Source organism: Equus przewalskii, chromosome 3 (assembly GCF_037783145.1).
Source record: "Equus przewalskii isolate Varuska chromosome 3, EquPr2, whole genome shotgun sequence".
Lineage (NCBI taxonomy): Eukaryota > Metazoa > Chordata > Mammalia > Perissodactyla > Equidae > Equus > Equus przewalskii.
This window is the reverse complement of record NC_091833.1, coordinates 30,907,870-30,925,903: the sequence shown is the minus strand read 5'-3', so window position 1 is coordinate 30,925,903 and position 18,034 is coordinate 30,907,870. Positions and strand designations below refer to the sequence as shown.

General features: G+C 46.9%; 1 protein-coding gene across 1 annotated transcript in view; it reads right to left on the bottom strand.

The window, feature by feature from the left end:
* CDH13 (cadherin 13) overlaps positions 1-18,034 on the bottom strand; it is a 1,002,245-nt gene that overhangs the window by 74,398 nt on the left and 909,813 nt on the right. The window contains exon 10 of the mRNA XM_070613929.1: positions 15,543-15,796. Coding sequence (XP_070470030.1) covers positions 15,543-15,796 — 254 coding nt within the window. The remainder of the gene's footprint in view (positions 1-15,542; positions 15,797-18,034) is intronic.

Below are 18,034 nucleotides of genomic sequence, written 5' to 3'. Positions count from 1 at the left end.
GCGATCCAAGTTATAGTTTAAGAGGATCACCCTGATGCTGTGTCAATGGTGCATTATAGGGAGGCAAGAATGGAAAAAGGACACCAGTTGGGGCAGTTGCTCTTGTCTGGGTGAATGATGATGTGGCTTAGACCAAGTCTGTGCAGTGGAATTGCAAGAAATTTATAGCTTGGAGATATAATTGGAGATAGACCCACTAAGACTGGTCAATGTGCTTTACCAGTAAATAGACAATCGATGTGTTAAGTATTTCTGCAATATTTACTTTTTGAGCTAATGATGTTTAAATTTTAGACATTCAGGGCAAAACATCAAACTGTAATCACTCACCCATAGATGCTTGTTGGCAGCCGCTAAGAGCAGAGTTCATTTCCATCCCCAGGGAGCAGCTCATTTGTGGGCGTTCCATGAAGGACGCACAGATGGATGCCAGTGTGGGCTCCGAAGGCCATCTTTTCATGTTCTTCTCACCCTATTGGAGCCCCTGGTCCTCCTATCTTTACAGACTTCAAAAGAAGTCCCAGACACAAAGAATTCGAGTGAATGGAGAACAGAGATGAAACTGCCCCTCTGAACACTGACCCTCAGCTGAGTTGATGAAATAAAGGTCCCAACTCGAAGAGAATTTTAAAGAAACTTTATGGGAGCTTAAAGAACCTATAGTTTCTACTGGGTGCAGATTTTTTTTAAATGACATTTCTCCTCTTGCAAAATAAAAGAAAGAAATGCTTTCCTGTTAAAAAATTCTTTGGCATAAATATATCTCAATTTGAATTCCATCCCTTCCACTCACAAACTCTTGGACCCTCAGTATATTATGGTACTTCTGTTCCTCATCTGTAGAACAGAGATGACCACACCCAATTCAGCAGGGCCCAAAGTATTAATGAGATGATGCATGATCGGAATTCTAGTCATTATAGCTATTTTTCACATTTGCCTTTTCTGTTTCATTATGTTCTATATTTCATTCATGGTTCCTATTCTTTTTCTCTAAACATTTTAAACATAAATATTTTATACTTTAGCTTTTCTTTAATCCACAGATTTCTCTTCCTTTTCTTTGGAGCCCAGCTGTGTATTTCCACATGTGGGAGGGGTCACAGTTCACCCGACATTTCTAACTCCTGCAGAAAGGCCATCTACCCTCGCCTGGTCCACCAGGACGCAGGCCCGTACCTGGCACAGAGGATCTTCCGTGCAGCCTATTTTTTGGCTGAACACACTTTCACTCCTGCTTTTGGGAACCGCAGAGTCACAGAGCATTTCTGATGCCACCCTTTAAATTTACAGGAGAAATGGGTCAAAAGTGGACAAGTGGATTTCGCAGTGCTATGCTGAGTCATATTAGAGCTGGACGCAAAAGGAGAAATCAGTAACACTGAACCAACCTTACTTTAAAATTTGATATTTTGTTTATCATGAGTTTTTGCATTAATTTTGAGTTTAAAAAAAAATATTGCATTCAAAGATTACCTGTCTTGATGGCTGAGTTTTTTGGCACCCACTTAGAGGTTGTGCCCGAGAGGGGTGCCTCGCTCACTGCTCACCTCACCTGAGTACCAGCCCTGGTGGGAGGTCTGGGGTAGTGTGCCTTGTCCTGCCCTGAGCGTCTGCCCAGGGCCTCACCTCCCTCCACCACAGGCCATACTTCCTGCTCTGCATCCTTCCTTACCCTCAGTGCCCCGTAAAGCTCGACCTGGCCTCTGCCCCTTGTCACCTGTGCCCGTTCTGAGACAGAGATGCTCTCAGTGCAATCATTGAATGTACAAAGGTTTTTCCCTCATGTCACAAGGACCCATCCTCACAGACTGCTACTGGGGTGGCTGCAGCCTGAAAGTCTGCTGCAGGCGGTTGTCTCAGGCACTGTGGAACACGCAAATTTGTGGAAGGGGTTTGGAGGGGACGTTTGTCATTTCTGGCTGCTCATCATCCTCCATTATTCCTCATAGCATCCCAGCCTTCCTTTTGGACAAACCCCTGTTTTGTTCAGTGTTGGTAGCAGGAGGCAGCAACCCACACCCATTCTGGCACAGAGCAGCAGGAGTGGATATGGGACACGCAATTTCGCTCCAGCAAATCGGACGCTCTTCAGTGAGTGATGTGGGGTGGGGGATGGAGTCCACGTTCCCAGCGTGGGAAGTGTGACATGAGAATCAGGCTGTTCCCTTTGGAGCAGGCCCTCCTGCCTCCCCTCCTGAGTTCTATTCAGCGGCCACTCTCTTTTTCCCAGCTTATCCTCTGGCCTCCTGTCCATTCTAGAATCTCCGACACCAATCTAGTAAATTCTTATTTTATCCCTCTTAATCTAGCCGATGCTGGTTTCTGTTGCTTGCACCCACGGATCCTGACAGACACTGGACCAGAAATAATTAGAGGTTCTGAATTGTAATGTCTCCTTTTGCTCATAGGCAATGGTCTCTTTCGCTTCATCTCGCTTCAAACATTCAACCAGATCCTAAATTTGTTTGGGTTACAGAGTCTCTGCAAGTCATGGTGTTATTATGGCATCATATGCTTTGCCAAGCATCTTAAAATATTGATAAATTTAATCCTGATGCCCAAACCAGAAACAGTTTTACTAGCAGAAGAATTGCCTATGTTATATGTACGCTCTAGAAAGGCTGCAAATTCCAGCATATCTGCCCACCAAAAAGCCAAGCTGCAAAACTTCAAAAGTCAGTTGTCTGATCTGATCTTTAATAATGGCTCACTGTGCACCCATTTGCTCTGTCATCTCTGAGCTTGCATTTGGAGGCAAGCAAATGGCAGATGACAAAGCTTAATATTCAGAAACTTCTATTTGCTCCCTTCAGTTTTTCCAGCAGTGGGGAAGAGACTGCCATCATGAGATTTTAGCAGGGAGATGCCTCGGGCTGGCTTGTGGACCACCAGCAGAGCGAAGGTGGAAGCATCATCACTCCAGGGAGCTGTGAATGACTTTCACTAACATCCCTGAGTGTTTGCCTAGACTTGCTTCATTATAAGTGCACAGAGCACAAAGAGCATGGATTTTCTTCTAGGAAAACACTCCTTTCATTCTCGGAGAGCCACCTTTAGAGAATGGCTACCTGTTACACTCTTCGCTAAGAATGATCATCTTATTAATCAGTTAATAATTAAGTGCCTACTGTGTGCCAGGCACCGTGCTCTGAGCATCTTATCTGAATTATCTGGCTTATCCTTCACAGTGACTCTATAACCTAGATATTATTTCCCCTATGTTTCAAGTGAGGAAACTCAGGCACAGAGAAGTTAAATTATCTGCCCAAGGTTACACGTCTGGAAAATGGATGAATGGGGATTTGAGCCCAGGAGGTCTGGCTCTAGACTGGCAGTGAGAGCCACAGAGCCACTGGGCTGGGCTGCTTATCTTTATGAGCCCTGATGAGAGCGGGGCAGCCCCTTTCCAGGGCAGCCTCTGGAGACAAGACCGAGTCTCTGATGAAATGAAAAGTCAAGGTCTGCTTCCTCTGCATCCGTTGACGATGAGAACACACATCTTCCAGGTTGGAGGTTTTCTCATCTCCTATGATAAGTTTGGCAATATTAGGAAGTGATTTTATGAGGGAGCCTTGTTCTCTCTAAGGCACCATCTGAATAGGAGGCACAGGGAAGTGGGCCTGAGAGAAGTAAGTGGAAAAACCCGTGTGACGGAGGCAGCTGGAGGTTCATTTGTCCTCGCACACTGAGCTTCTCCGACTTCAGCAGGTTCAGGAGGTGAAGAGCACAGGGGTGCAAAGGTCTGTCTTGCAATCAGATCTCCTGCGTGTGAATCCGTGGGACCTTGGGCAAGTCCCTGAATCTCCCTGAGCCTCATTGTCCTCACCTGTGAAATAGGCTAATTGCAGCACTTCCTGGCAGGGTTGTTGTGAAATTAGAGGTGATTGTATGTCTAAGCCATGGAGAACAGTATCTGGGACAAAGTAAATGCCAGCTACTCTGTTGTAACTATGAGCACATCAGTGTGGTATGAGAAAGAGGCTGCATTAGGACACTGGCCCAGAGGAGGAGGCCCACCATGCTGGTGGCAGAAGAAAAGGAGATGGACAGAGCCAGGCCAATGCAGGGCCGATCAACTCCTGGAGGAGTGTCCACTCCACCCTGGGGCCCAAGGAAGCAGCACCTGCGTGGACTCTGGATCTGCTGCTTAAGAGTTCGCGCTGGCTCAGTCATCCTCAGAAAGCAGTGCCTCACGTCAAACACGCCAGTCACGGCCACTCCTCGGCATGTTCGAGCATCCCAGGGCTCCACCCCGGGGCCTCCTTTCTTTTCTACCTTCTCTCACCTCTTGGGAGATCTCAGAGGCTGAGGGATTGAAACCCCGTCTTCCTGTGGACAACACCCAGACTTTTATGTCTAGCCTGGACCCTCCCTGCTATCCAGGTCACCTGCTCCCATCTCCGTCTCAAACTCAGTGTGATCAAGATCGAGTTCTGATGCTCCCCCTCCCCCAGGTTGCTTTTCTAGTGAGCTCGCTCCCCTTAATGTCCACCCTGTTCTTCCAACTGTTTAGAACAAAAACCTTGGAGCCAACCTTCACTCCCCTCCCCCCTCCCACCCTCTCTCTTTCACACACACACACACACAATCGGTAAGCAAATCCCTATTGCCATCACCTTCCAAACAGATCCAGCACCTGCCTGCTTCTCACTGTTTGCACTGCTACCACCAAGTCCAAACCCACACCACCTCCCGGCTGGATTATTGCAGCCCCTCCACACTGGTCTTCTCCCTTACCTAATCCCTCCCTACCAACTTTCTTCTAAAACCACCAGAGTGTTGAACTCCTCATCTTATTCAGAGTAAAAGCTTCACCCCATGCACCTCCGACCTCGTCTCTCACCTCTCACCTCCCGCATCGCTCACTGAGCACCAGGCACACTGACCCCCCTACATCTCACACCTCTGCACACCTGCCTCAGGGCCTTTGCTCCTGTTATTTCCCCTGCTTGACCCACTCTTCCCAGACACCTGCATGGCTCACCCCTCGCCTCCTTCAATTCTTTACTGAATTGTCATGTCATCAGTGAGTCCTTCCTTGATCCCTCCATGATGACTGACATTTTTTAACTGTTTCTGCTGCTGGATCCCCAATGCCTAAAAAAGGGCCCAGTGTATTATAGGTGATCATTAAACATTTGTGGAATGAACGATTCGATGATTGAAGGGGTGGCTTATCGCATCCTAACCCTAGTCCATACCCAGAGGCCCCGTTTCACGTGTGCGGCCCTCACACGTGCTCCGAGGCTGGTTGAAGCCGGCTGTGTAAGGTCTGATCTCACCGTGAGATTTCTGCCCACACCGCTAGAAGATACGAGGAGCCCCCAAATTAACCATAAAGGAGAACCGTAGCATCTCATCAGTTGAAAACACAAACTTCGAGACTCATTTGGAGATCAAACTGGGAGCAGATGACGAAACACATTTCTTGAATTAGTTACGTGACTCCTGCCTACGGGTGCGTTCCCCATGTCAGTGCTAATGCCATTCGAAGCCCTTTAGGAGACCCCGAGATGTGTTCATTGGGGACCTAGTGTTGATGATTGACAGACGAACTGAGATCATAAAATAAATCAGCTAGTTTCCCTAACTGACTGATTGCTGCTGCAATCCTGAAACGTGCGGCTTTTTCAACCAATGCTATATTGGTAGACTGTGTAGCAATCCTCATCTATTTTAAATGCCTTATTAAAGAAAAAAAAAACAACAGCTAAGCAGATTTAACAGCATTGGGCAAGAAACAATATGGACATTTGTCTACATTTTCTATATTGGTTCTGAGAATTATTTTCTCAGGCTGACAAGAATGACCATCATGATTATATTCAAATATAATCAATTCGAAACCGTGTTTTCAATAATGAAAGCCTGGCCCATGGCAAATTTATAACAACATATGTAGATGGATTTTAAAAAAGTGGTTGAGTTGTAAAATAACCTTGCAACTCTTTATCCAAATGGTGAGCAGGTTCCTATTAACCAAACTGAGCACCTCTAATTGAAGTTGATAATGAAAATCTTCCATCTCTGGATCATTATAAAAGTCAGAATTCTATTTTCAGCCTTTGAAGATGTTAAGTTTTTAAAAATTCAGTTGCTTAACTTATTAGACCTTGTTTCTTACTGGCATCTTCATAACAGAAAATCTGACCACCAAAAACAAGAGTGAGCTGTGCTAATATATTTACATAAATAATTAAAAATTCTACAGCAGAGCAGGCAATAAAATCTATTGCCACCAGAAACTTCCAATGGAAGAACATCATTTTAATTAAAAATTATAAAGGCACCACTGTGAACAATTCATTTACATTTCAAGCTCTGTATTTGTCGACTCAAGAAGGAAATAACTCATTAAAAAAAAACCCCAAAACCAGAAATGACCTCACCCCAAATCCCATTATTGAGGTCAGTAACCACATTTAATTAAGATGAAGTGTTAATAATATATTTTAGTAAAGGCAGCTCTTCTCTTAATTTCCCCAGGTAGAAATGTTATTATTTGGTCTTTAACTTCTGATTAAAATTTAAAAGGTGGGAGTTACCCCAAATTAAACTCTTAAATCTGGTTTTCAAATCTAGTTTTTTCAAAAAAGGAGTTTGAAACGCTCCTTTACCCTCCCAACAAATGGTAAACTTCTGTACATTTTGAACCTCTGTACTTCTGCGAATGCCAGTGATGAGAAAATCTGAATTTTCAAGTGAACTGGTTTTTGCCATCTACTTCCAAAGGTCTCAGAAGATACGGAACAAAATGTCCCATGGCCAGTCGATGAGTTTTGCCTGATTTCCCACCATTTTTTATGATTTCCTTTGAATGGGCTCCAATATTAGATTAAGTAAGGCGTTTAAGAGAAGGGCTTGATGCCTCACAGGAAGACCACCAAAAACCAAAATCGGGGATTTTAACATATCTGTGGGGCTGAATGTTCATCCTTGCACGTTGCATTCTGTACCAGTTTGAGCCCATGAGTTAAAGAGACTCAAAGTCTGAAGGATGAGGAAGAGGGAAATGACTTTAAAAACACCCAGAGAAATCAGGACAAAGTAGGCCGTAGTTTCCGGAGAGATGAGGATCTAACTTGGATCTGATTCAGATATTCCGTGTTCAAAGAAAGGGTCAATTTGGATGAAGGCTTTGGAAGGAGAGCTGGCTGGTGGCCACGGCTCTGTAGTGGAACTTTCATGGACCTGGACCGTCCAGGGAGGGACCTGTCTGTCCTTCTTGGGCCTCCCTCCTGGGACTGCTGTACAGCAAGGCCATGTGCGGATGTTTTCATGGCTGGTAGACACTTGTCAATGTTTGAAGATGAAAATAATAGTAACAACAATGAACTATGTCTGCTTATGCACAAGCACACTTGCACACAGACAACCCACCACCAGCGGGCATTAATCCATCTATTTACTGAGCACTTCCATATGCCAGGCCCAGCGCTGGGCTCCGGCTGTCTGAAGACCTTTGAGCCTCTAAGAATTTTCTCTGTCTATGGTGGCCTCTTCTCAAGTCATAGCAAACATACTGAAATATGTCCACCTTGCAAATACATTTTTTTCCTGGAAAATTTCTGAAATGACTTTTATACTTTTGTTTATGGAGTTATTTGGCTACCAGGAATATTCTATTAATAATTCCTTATGATTTCTCCAGTGCCTACTCAGACATTCCTGCAAGGTGAGATCTACAAACGTGTTGCAAATGTAAAGACATTTTTGCCAATATTAAATTTAACCTGCTAAAGTTATCCCAGTGCTAGGGACACTCAGTATTTATTAATTCCAATTTTGCTGTTTTCAAATTTCAGAGACAATAGGTTATATGTTCAGGTCCCTGACGTTTTTAGGCCCCTGGAATGTTTGAAAGTCTTGGTGCTCGATCTAAAGTGCTTAACTAACTAAATGGTACTGATGAGGCCCTGGTGCTTTCTGAGGGAAGGAGATAAACATGAGTGTTACCCACGGAGCCTGAAATCTAGGGGGAAGATGAACAATTAAGTCACGAATAACAGTAAAGGATGATGGGGGTTATGCTAGCTGTCGAGAAAGCCCGGGAGTGTAGCGTGAACAGCAGGGAAGGCTCCCCGTGGAGGTAGTACCTAAACCAACATTAGAAGGATGTAGGGGGCGGGCGCAGCGGTGGGGAATGCAGCACCAGAAGTTCTCATCACAGCCACTGCACACCTCACTCCCATGTTCTCCTTCCATAAACTGAAGCTCAGGGAGGTTATGCTTTCCTCCTCAGCAAAAAGGGAGACATAATTTCTCATTTGCAGGGTGGTTGTGAGAATTAAATAAGACTTGGGTGTCAGAGTTTTTGGTAGAATTTTTTTTTTTTTTGGTGAGGAAGATTAGCCCTGAGCTAACATCTGTGCCAGTCTTCCTCTATTTTGTATGTTGGACTCTGCCACTGTGTGGGTTGACAAATGGTGTGTAGGTCCGTGCCTGGGATCTGAACCCAGGAACCAGGGGCCACCGAAGCGGAGTGCACGAACTTAACCACTATGCCACCAGCCCAGCCCTTTCATAAACTTTTATGTAAAAATGTTAGGCAATTTAGTTATAGTACTAGCAATAGTATTGTCATCACTCTCAAAATACGTGTCTCCAGGGGACTGTGGAAATCTTTGCCTACCTTGGTCAGGCACCCAGCTCGCAGGAGGCACAGACCAGCACAAAGGCATGGGGCAGCGGGGTTTCTGGGGAATTCAGGAATCTGTTGACAAATGAGACTATAACGATGCTTGGAAATAAGCCATTTCTGTTGCTTGGCTCTTTCTCCCCAGCTGGGAACCACTAGTTCTTCTTTCCCAAGGAAGCAATTTGTTTTCTTCCTTCCTTTCCCTTCCTCCCTGCCTCTTCCTTCTTTCCTGGGGGCATCATCCTTTGCAGCAAACGCTCTTGCTGTTGTGATTGTAAGCTCCCCGGAGGCTGTAGGCAGAGACCGTTTCTTTCAGGAGTGAACACACAGCACCTAGCAATGTCAGGCCCATGCAGGCTCTAAATAAATACCATGAAATGAATTCAATAAAGGAATGAATGGGTAACTATAATCCTTGGGCTTTTTTCAAGCAGTTGTCCTTAGCAACACAATTATCTATTATTTTGATTGTGTAAAAATCTAATATCATGGCATGTTTTCATTTTTTAAACATTTACCCTATAGTTTATTTCATAGAATGGTTCAAACCCCAAAGGTGCCCATGGTAGAAACCTCCAGTTACTTCACAATATCCTCCTAGGATATTCCTTCCAGGAAGTCTCCTTAAAAGACAGGAGACATCTTTCTTTTTCCCCTTTCTCCATCCTACTGTCTGGACTGTTGATATGAAGGTTGGAGCACCAGCAACCATAACGGTCCATGAGGAAGTGAGCACCAGTCTAGATGTGGTCGAATGGTGAGCAGGAAGGAGCCTGGGCCCCCGGCAGCTCGTGGAACTGCAATACAAGCTCTGGACTGCCAAGCCTACTCTAGACTTATTTTATGCGAGAAAAAACATAGACTTCTGTCTTCTCTGAGCCACTGTCATTTGAATTTTCCTCTTATATACAGCCAAACTCACTCCTCACAGATACAGTGCTGCTCCACACACACTGGCAGAGCTCCCTGGAAGAATGGTCCTTTCCAAAAAATGCTGAGCAGTGATAGGTAATTTTACATGAGCAGGGACAATATTTTTCCTGCACACATATCTTATATATTTAATGTGTAGGCAGAAGCCTGTGCTGCAAAGTTGTTTACTACAGACCTTGGACAAGATGTGTTCTGTCTGAAAAACGATCCGAGTAGGAATCGCTACTAGGTTGCCTCAACAGAAATCCCCTGATTGTTAAGAGAATGAAATAAGTCCTCTCGGTCTGTTCAAAATGATTGAGCGGCCGATTGCCTTCTCAAAGTAACCAAATCAAGAGATCAGGGGCAAGGGTTAGTCCCTGTTATTCACTTCACTGTTGGAGAAGATTGGGCAAATGCAGTCATTTCCATTTTAGTATAATTATCACTAAGCTGCTCTGTCTGACAATAATTAGCTGACAAGTTCAGATACATGAGCCTGCTCCTCATTAGAGACACTAAAATGTCATGGAAAAATGCCTGCTTTCTGTCTTATGTGTGTGGAGGCAAGCTCTACTCTGAAGGCCGAAGCGAGTTTTATTGTCATTGTGTGTTGTGGGAACCAGCTCTGTTTTAGAAGATGTCAATATTCACACGACCTTGGAGCAGAGAAACTTCCTAACCATGACATCAATTCAAACCTTAAGGGAAAAAATACACATTTGGTTGCTAAGGTAGAAAAACCAAAGAATTCTTCGTAAGACAAAAAGCATTAACAGTATCAATACTTTTGCTCAAGCAAAGAATTTTCAGAAAATTCTTTAAAAAATCAACAATGCATTAAATAATTTAGCTACAAGCATGTCCACTGACCTTTTAAAAAAGTAATTGCGTACTATTGGAAACATTGTAAATATCTATCAACAAGGGAATGAATAAATAAATGAGTATATCCATGTAATAGAATAATAGAATATTATCCAGTGATTAAAAATAATGGCTATGTCTTGACCTGGAAAGCTGTTCTCCATACATACTGGGAAGTAAAAATGGCAGGTTCCAAAATAGGGCGGGTGATGCGGGCCAATTTTGATAATAAGAAAGGGAAGTACCGAGGCTGGCCCGGTGGCGCAGCAAAGTGCGCACGTTCTGCTTCAGCGGCCCGGGGTTTGCCGGTTCGGATCCCAGGTGCGGACATGGCACTGCTTGTTAAACCATGCTGTGGTTAGGTGTCCCACATATAAAGTAGAGGAAGATGGGCACAGATGTTAGCTCAGGGCCAGTCTTCCTCAGCAAAGAGAGGAGTATTGGTGGCAGTTAGCTCAGGGCTAATCTTCCTCAAAAAAAGAAAGGGAAGTATTCACAGGCGATTGAAGGAGACATACCCACGTTGTTAAAAAGGGATTTCCTTGGGTGGAATGATTACAGATTTTTTATTATCTTCTTTATTCTTAACTGCCTTCTCAAAAGTTTCCTCCATGAACTGTCTTAACTATATAATAAGGATAAGAAGATACAAGTCGTTAAAAAGAAGAATTTCATCTGCCACTAGCTCGCGGCTGTCTGTTTTGATTTGGCTAAGAGCACAATGCGATGGGCTTTTTAACAAGTTTTAATGCAGGCTTTTTAGTGAGGATATTCACTCTGTTGCCTGGACACCTCCTGTCTTTAGAGTTACAGGCTTCTGGGAGATCAAGGCGCCTTCCGCTGATTTAACGGTCCCCGGTGAGATAAAAGGGTGCCTGGCAGTGGCCGGCAGTGGAATGGCTGTGCTTGAGATGTGCTTTTCATCATCGAAGACAGGACCAGGAATTAGTTAGAGGTGAGTTCCTAAGTTTTGTGGGGGTCTGTAGGGGGGAGGTTTCCTGTTTTGACAAGGAAAGGAGCCCACCCTCAGGGAGGAGGCCAAAATGCCTGTGAAGGTCGGGCCAGGACCTGAACCCGGCTGTCAGGATCCTGGTCAAGTGGAGCATCTCCCTCTGGGCTAAAAGTTCCTGGTTAGTCATTTGAGACGAAATGGGGTTCCTGGAGCTGAGTCACAGGGAAGCTTGAAATGAAATATTGATAGAGATAGAGATGGTGGGAGATGGGGAGAGACAGAGACAGACAGAGATAGAGAGAAAGAGAAAGAAGAAGGAGGAGGAAAGAGAAGAGAGGAGTGAAAAGGAATGTGAGGAGGGAAGGAGAGAGGGAGAGAGGAACAGAGAGTCAGACAGGGAAGAACAGATGGATGAGACAGACAGAAAGATGGACGTAGAGAGAGGGGAAGGTGCACAGAGAGACAGAGTGGGGAGGCGGAAGGGGCAGAGGGAGACAAGGAAGAAACGGACAGAGCAAAGGAGATCCCAAGAGAAATAGGCACAAACAGAGAGGGACACAGAGGAAAAGACAGGTGGACACACAAAGAGTCACACACACACACAGAGACAGGGACAATAACCCACAGTAACCTGCATGACTGCAGAGCCCAAGGCAGTGCTATTGCCGGGAATCATGACCGTTCGGGGCAGATGGCTGGGACGGCATCTTTCTGCGTGTGCCTTTGTCAGCTAAACTCAGAGCTCTCCTCGAGATGAAAGTAAGAGTTCTTGGTGTAAATTCCTCCCTCTTCCAATGCCCGCTCCTCGAAGAATCATTAAGACAACAAGAACAACACCGCTCACAAGGTCATTGTGTCTTTCTGAGAATTCGGGGGAGCCAAGCGCAGATGATTAGAAAACCGTGTCCCAGCCTGTTTCCTTCCCACCACCGCCCTACTCACCCTCTGCACACACAGCCCCTCGGGGAGAAGGCTTCTCAGCTTGCAGGATCAAAGGCTGCAAATAATTAATGAGCCTTTTCTCCCGGAAGAGCTCCTGTGACAACAGCTCAACCTGTCAGTGAGGTTATCCCTGCCTTTGATGAGCTCAGAACCAGCGCCAGGAGAGGAAAGGGAAGGGAGGGCCTGTCAGTGCCGGGCTGGGAAGGGGTCACTCCTGGGCGACTCTGGATCCCAGCAGGAAGAAATGCGTCTGAGTCAGGCCAGAGAGAGAAATGTGTGTCTCACACACACACACACACAACTACACACCCCTGCACTTACTTTGCCTCAAGGCTGGAAGAGGGATTAGTGCCAACACTGCTCAGCCAGACCAAACTGTGAATGCTGGAACTCTTAGGCACATCAGCCACAGAGACACACTCAGCTGTATTTTCTGAGGGGGTTCACAAAGTTGAACTTGGTCACAGTGGCTCTGCATGGTCCCTGATGATGCAGCCTCCATTCCCATCTCCTGGGAAGAGCCTCCTGCATTTCTTTGGGAAACCACCATTCCAGGCCATTATGACGGGACTCGGGTCCACAGGGGGCTCATGTGCCAGTCACCCAGGGGCACATTCATCCTCCTGCCATTCTGTTTGGCTCAGAGACTGGCGGCTCAGTGAGACTCGAATGTGGCCCTTGTGCTAGTGCTACTGATGGGAAAGATCTCTCTCTGCTGGTGGGACCGAGGACTGGCGGCGCTTGTGGTCATGTCCCTCTCCAGCTATACAGATATGGCTGAGGATGAAGCCAACCCGGGGGGGAGCAGAGCCAAGAGGAGGAGAAAGACTAGATTCTGAGCACCTGAATTCTCAGGCTGGCTGCCCTAGTCCCCATGGATTGTTCAATTACCTGAGTCAAGACATGCATTCTCGGCATAAGTCACTCTGATGTGGGTGCCGGCAGCTCGTGACTGAAGGTCACACCTGTGATGACCAGCTGCAGAATCATGAAGCTCCTTAGAGCTTTCTAAATCCCAGCTTTCCCCCACAAATCTCACCTCTAGTGCTTTACAAACTGCTTTCTCTGACCTCCTTTTCTCACGCAATGGGCACCACTGACAACCCGCCCACCATCAAATGGGGAACCCTCGCACCCAGTTCCAGTAACTGGGTCTCTGTTGTCTGTGGCTCAAATCCCGGCCTTGACGTCCCTCAATGTCTTGGCTGTCACCAGCTACCCCCTCCCTCTCCAGGCTGGAAGAATCCCGTCCCCTCCTCAGTTTGCTGAGACTGCTTTGTGTGGCCTGTTACTGTACTCCAAGCCCCGCAGTCCATTTGCCAGATGGAATTTCTGTCCTCCATCACGTGCCCGCCGTGGTGGGCGGCCAAGTCTGAGAACATCATCTCTGTTGACCCTCAAGTGCCCTGAGTTGGGAGGGCTTGTGACTCCAGCTCAGGCAAAGCAGACTCGCCCCTGGAATGGGACCCGACGGCTGAGGGACGCCGAATGGAAAGTGGTTGGGGTAGTTCATTTTCCACATGAGATCCTGAAGTGCCAGCCTGTCAGTTCCCATTGCCTAGAGACTCAACAACGCCCTAGTTCCTGTGCTGTCTCGGGCCTGCTTCTAAACATATTCTTCAGTTCTATAAACTATCCACAGAATCTCCCAGCAAATTCCCCCTTTTGTCTAAGTCAGCCAGAGCTGTTCTTAAACAAAAAACCCTGACAGACCCACCTCTCCCAAGGTCTGTCCCACCTTAGAAGACAGGCTACTCCAGGACATCGCATCTGCCCCTCCCGCTCACAGTGACACTTTCGTGCCTGGCAGCACCCCAAGCTCCCCAGCAATGGCAGAGTTCCAGGTTAGCAATATCAACCCATTTGAACTCATTTTCTTCCCACCCAGCAGTTGCCTTTTCCACCTCCTATTGCAGAAGCACAAAATGACAGTTAAGCTCCCCTACAGATGTCCTAAATTGGTACAACTATCTTACAGTCTGTTAAGCTACAGCTTTCCCCATCTAAGTACTTAAGGAAAGCTTTCTCTTTGAGGTTTAAATTGCATATTTCCTTTGCCAGATACCATGCAGGAAAAGGGGGGAAAAAGGAGAAAAGGAAAAAAAAGAACGGCTATTTCAGAGTCACATTATTAGAGGATTTGGTGTTATTTCGTACCTTTATCTAGTTCATCTGGCATTTCAGAAAGTGTTGTTGTAAAACTGAATCCCCTTTTGGGACTGGAAAATAGCTTCTGATGCTCGTCTGCTGGCTTGCGCCGCGGTGAAGTGGCTGATGTGAAGACTGTGACATATTTTCAGGTGTTTCAAATCAGGACAATGAGACACATGTTTATTAGAAGAGTGTCTAATGCTTGATTGTCCGTACCTCATATGAGAAGAGGATTAGATTGCGGAAGAGAGAGATTAATAACTTTCTTTGCAGAGGCAAGTGTGCATTTGGCCCTGCATGCTGATTTAAGTTTCTAGTGAAACAATGTACCAACGAGGGCATCTTGTCTTCACCAGCACTGTGGGTAATGACCATTTAATTAAATCTCATTATGAAAATACCTTCCTTCTAAGCAATGGACAGAGCTTACAGACAGAAATTTTTGAAGACCTTTTTTTGGCCTGATATTCATCAGTGGAAAACCCAACCCGGACAGTCCATTTCTGAGCGCCAGGCCACACTTGCTCCTCCCTCTCCGACAGTTCAGAGCCCATGGCTCCCAGCAGAGAGCAGGAACTCTGCAGATTGCCCTGCTTCCATTCTGATTCCTCTGCTGCTAGGCTGGGCAGCCTTGAGCAAGTTACTGAACCTCTCTGACTCTGTAATACCCTCATCTGTATGTACGTGGAGTTAGCCAACACCTTTCTCATGAAGTTGTGGTAACAACAAAGCAGGTCAAGTGTCTGAGATGCAAGGGGCCATCTATAGTGGCTCCTTTCTCTCTCCCTTAGGGGACTGTGCTTGGTGCTGGCAGACGCTTCTGGTCATTTGGGAACACAGCTCTGAAGCCACTTTCCTCCCAAGCTGGTCTGCCGCTGGGAGTCAGGTGCGGGGGCAGTGGCCCCCTGAGCCCAATCTCCTGGTGCCATCAGCCACCAACTCTTCATTATGACATGTCTCTCCCACGCACGAAGACTGTTAACAACTTTAATTAAATGGTAGTTTGCTCCTGACAACCAGCAAAGCAGAGCGACGCCTGCCTGCCTCCCGTCTCCGGTTAGGGAGTCGCTCACCCACCTGATGGTTTGATGCTGCAGGGAATCCGGGTCCGTGGCATTCACCGTCAACAGCACGCTGCCCACAGAGATGTTCTCCCGCTTGGTCACCATCATGGGGTCCGGGTAGAAAACTGGACCCTCGTTGACATCCAGGACGGTGATGTGGACGGTGGCCGTGGAGCTGGGGCCGTAGGAGACGTCGGGTACCAGCGGGTCCTCGTTTTCCACTTTGATCAGCAGGGTGTGAAAGGCGGAAATCTCGTAGTCCAGAGGCTGGAAAGCAGAGAGAGGGCCTCAGCATGCATCCCCATCACAGGGGGCAGACGCTTTTGCACAAAAGCCTCTGACTTCCCGCGAGCCGAGGGGGATGTTCGGGGATGGATCTAGGTTTTGTGGGCTAAGCTTTATGCAATTTGGGGTCCTCTTAAAGAAAAAGAATATGAAACATACAGATACACAATTAGGTATGGAAGGCATGAATTTTTTTTTATGTTGAGAAATAAATTACAACACATAACATGAGCCTCAGAACCGGGGCCCTGCCTCCCTTCTGAGATCTCCTTGGGGGCTCACTGGCATCGCTGACATTAGCAGGCTTCCCACCTGGGACCTATAATGGCACAACTGTGACAATCTTGGGGGCTCGGGTGCATGAGGGGCCCTGCAGCCTGGCTTCGTCAGCCTGATGGTGTCCCTGCCTCTGTTACCATGGGAGATGGAAAGGAAAAGGCAAACCAAGGCTCCATTTTTAATATTTCCCACTCACTTGCCACGAGGTCTAAGGGCTGGGGTCCCTATAGCACTTACAGCAGAGGCTCCCCTGGCACAGGTGCGCATTTTCCTGTAGGGTGTGACGTAGGGAAAAGGATTTGAGAGGCCTAGACACACGGGGTTAAGCCACTGGACCCCTCCCACCTGAGGACATTTGAAAATGTGTGGGGTGTTTCAATTGTCACCAGGACTTGGGGGCTCTGTGGCCATATACTGGGCAGGGCGGTGAGACCACAGACATGGCCATGCCTGGCACAGCCCAACACAACAGTGGATCGTTCCACCCCCAGGGCCAATGAGCAGCCCCAGTGAGGCCCACTCTCGGTGATTTTGCAAAGGGGGTAGTCCCTACCTCCCCTGGCTGCTGTGTAGACTAAATCAGATCACATCAGGGAAACCTCACAATGGACATTATTAATACGGTGGGCCTGCCCATCATAGAATGACATGGGTGACATTTACTTGGCCATTCTCTTTCCAAACCATGAGATGCAGTGGGAGTGACATTACCTGTCACTGAGGGTGCATGGGGAAACATGTAGGTGACATGGGGTACGTTTTATTTCAAGCTATTTTCCTGATGTTTACTGGGGAAATGAATAGCCAACTCATAAGACCCATGACATAATGGATATTCTTGCTGGAGGACAAGACTAAAGGGAGTAAAAAGAGTTGATTGACCCTCAACTAGAAGCGAGCAAATGTCAGTACAGGTTGCAAGGGACATGGGACAACGCGGGCAGAGATGAGAACGGCGAAACTGGGGAGAGAGCCCAGCCCTGCAGGCGCAAGGGAGAGAATCCGGAACCCAGCAGGTGGAGTTGGGATGAGCGTAGGCAAATTACATCATCTGTCATCACAATTACAGCTAACACGCATACAGTGCACTCCACACGTGTGCAAGTGCAAGTGCACGCGCACGTGCACACACACACAGGAACTGCTGACTCGGAAATGCTTCCTGATTAAGACAGGATCCTCTCGTCACCTGGAACAGCTCCCAGCCGGGTTAGTATTAGGCTTTTAAGAGCTAACAGATGCAAAGCTATTGGTGCCTAGTAGCTATCCAATTATATTCTGTTTCCATGCCTGTAACACAAGAATAATTTACCACTCCATCCTCCTTTCTAATAACAGATCTCTGTCCATCCTGAAGATGCCTAAAATATGCAACCTCAGTAAAGTAAGTTTCAAACAGGGGCCAGGGAGCTGCCACACTTGGAAAACAGTTATTCATCCCAGTTAGGGTCTGGAAAGGGCCTTGGGCTTGCTGGGTGGGGACAACCCTGCGGGTCAGCTCTCTGAGCAGGACTGACACAGAAACCCCCGGTCTCCCTGGAACCTTCTCCTCCCCACGCCAGCACCCGGCAGACCGGGCTGGGCAGGCCTGAGGGTCCCTTCTGTACCAGCTCCCAGGAATACAACATCTATCTGGAAGCAAAATGAATTAAACACGCTGATAATGTGCAATCCCAAATCTAGCCCAAATGAATTTTCTACCATGATGGAAACGCCAAGGGGGTAGGGTTTTCTTGAGTTTGTAGCTCTGTAGGGATCTTAACACGCAGCAGAATTTGGGCCAGGGTTTGAGGCCAGCGTCGTCAGCAGGAGGGCTGAGCTACGTACAGCCGGATGGAGTGGAGCAGATCGGGGCACAGAGAAGTCGGAGATCCTGCAGGGAAGGGAATCTGACCTTTTCAGACACAGCCTTTAAATAGTGTTGCTAAAAATGTGTGTCTT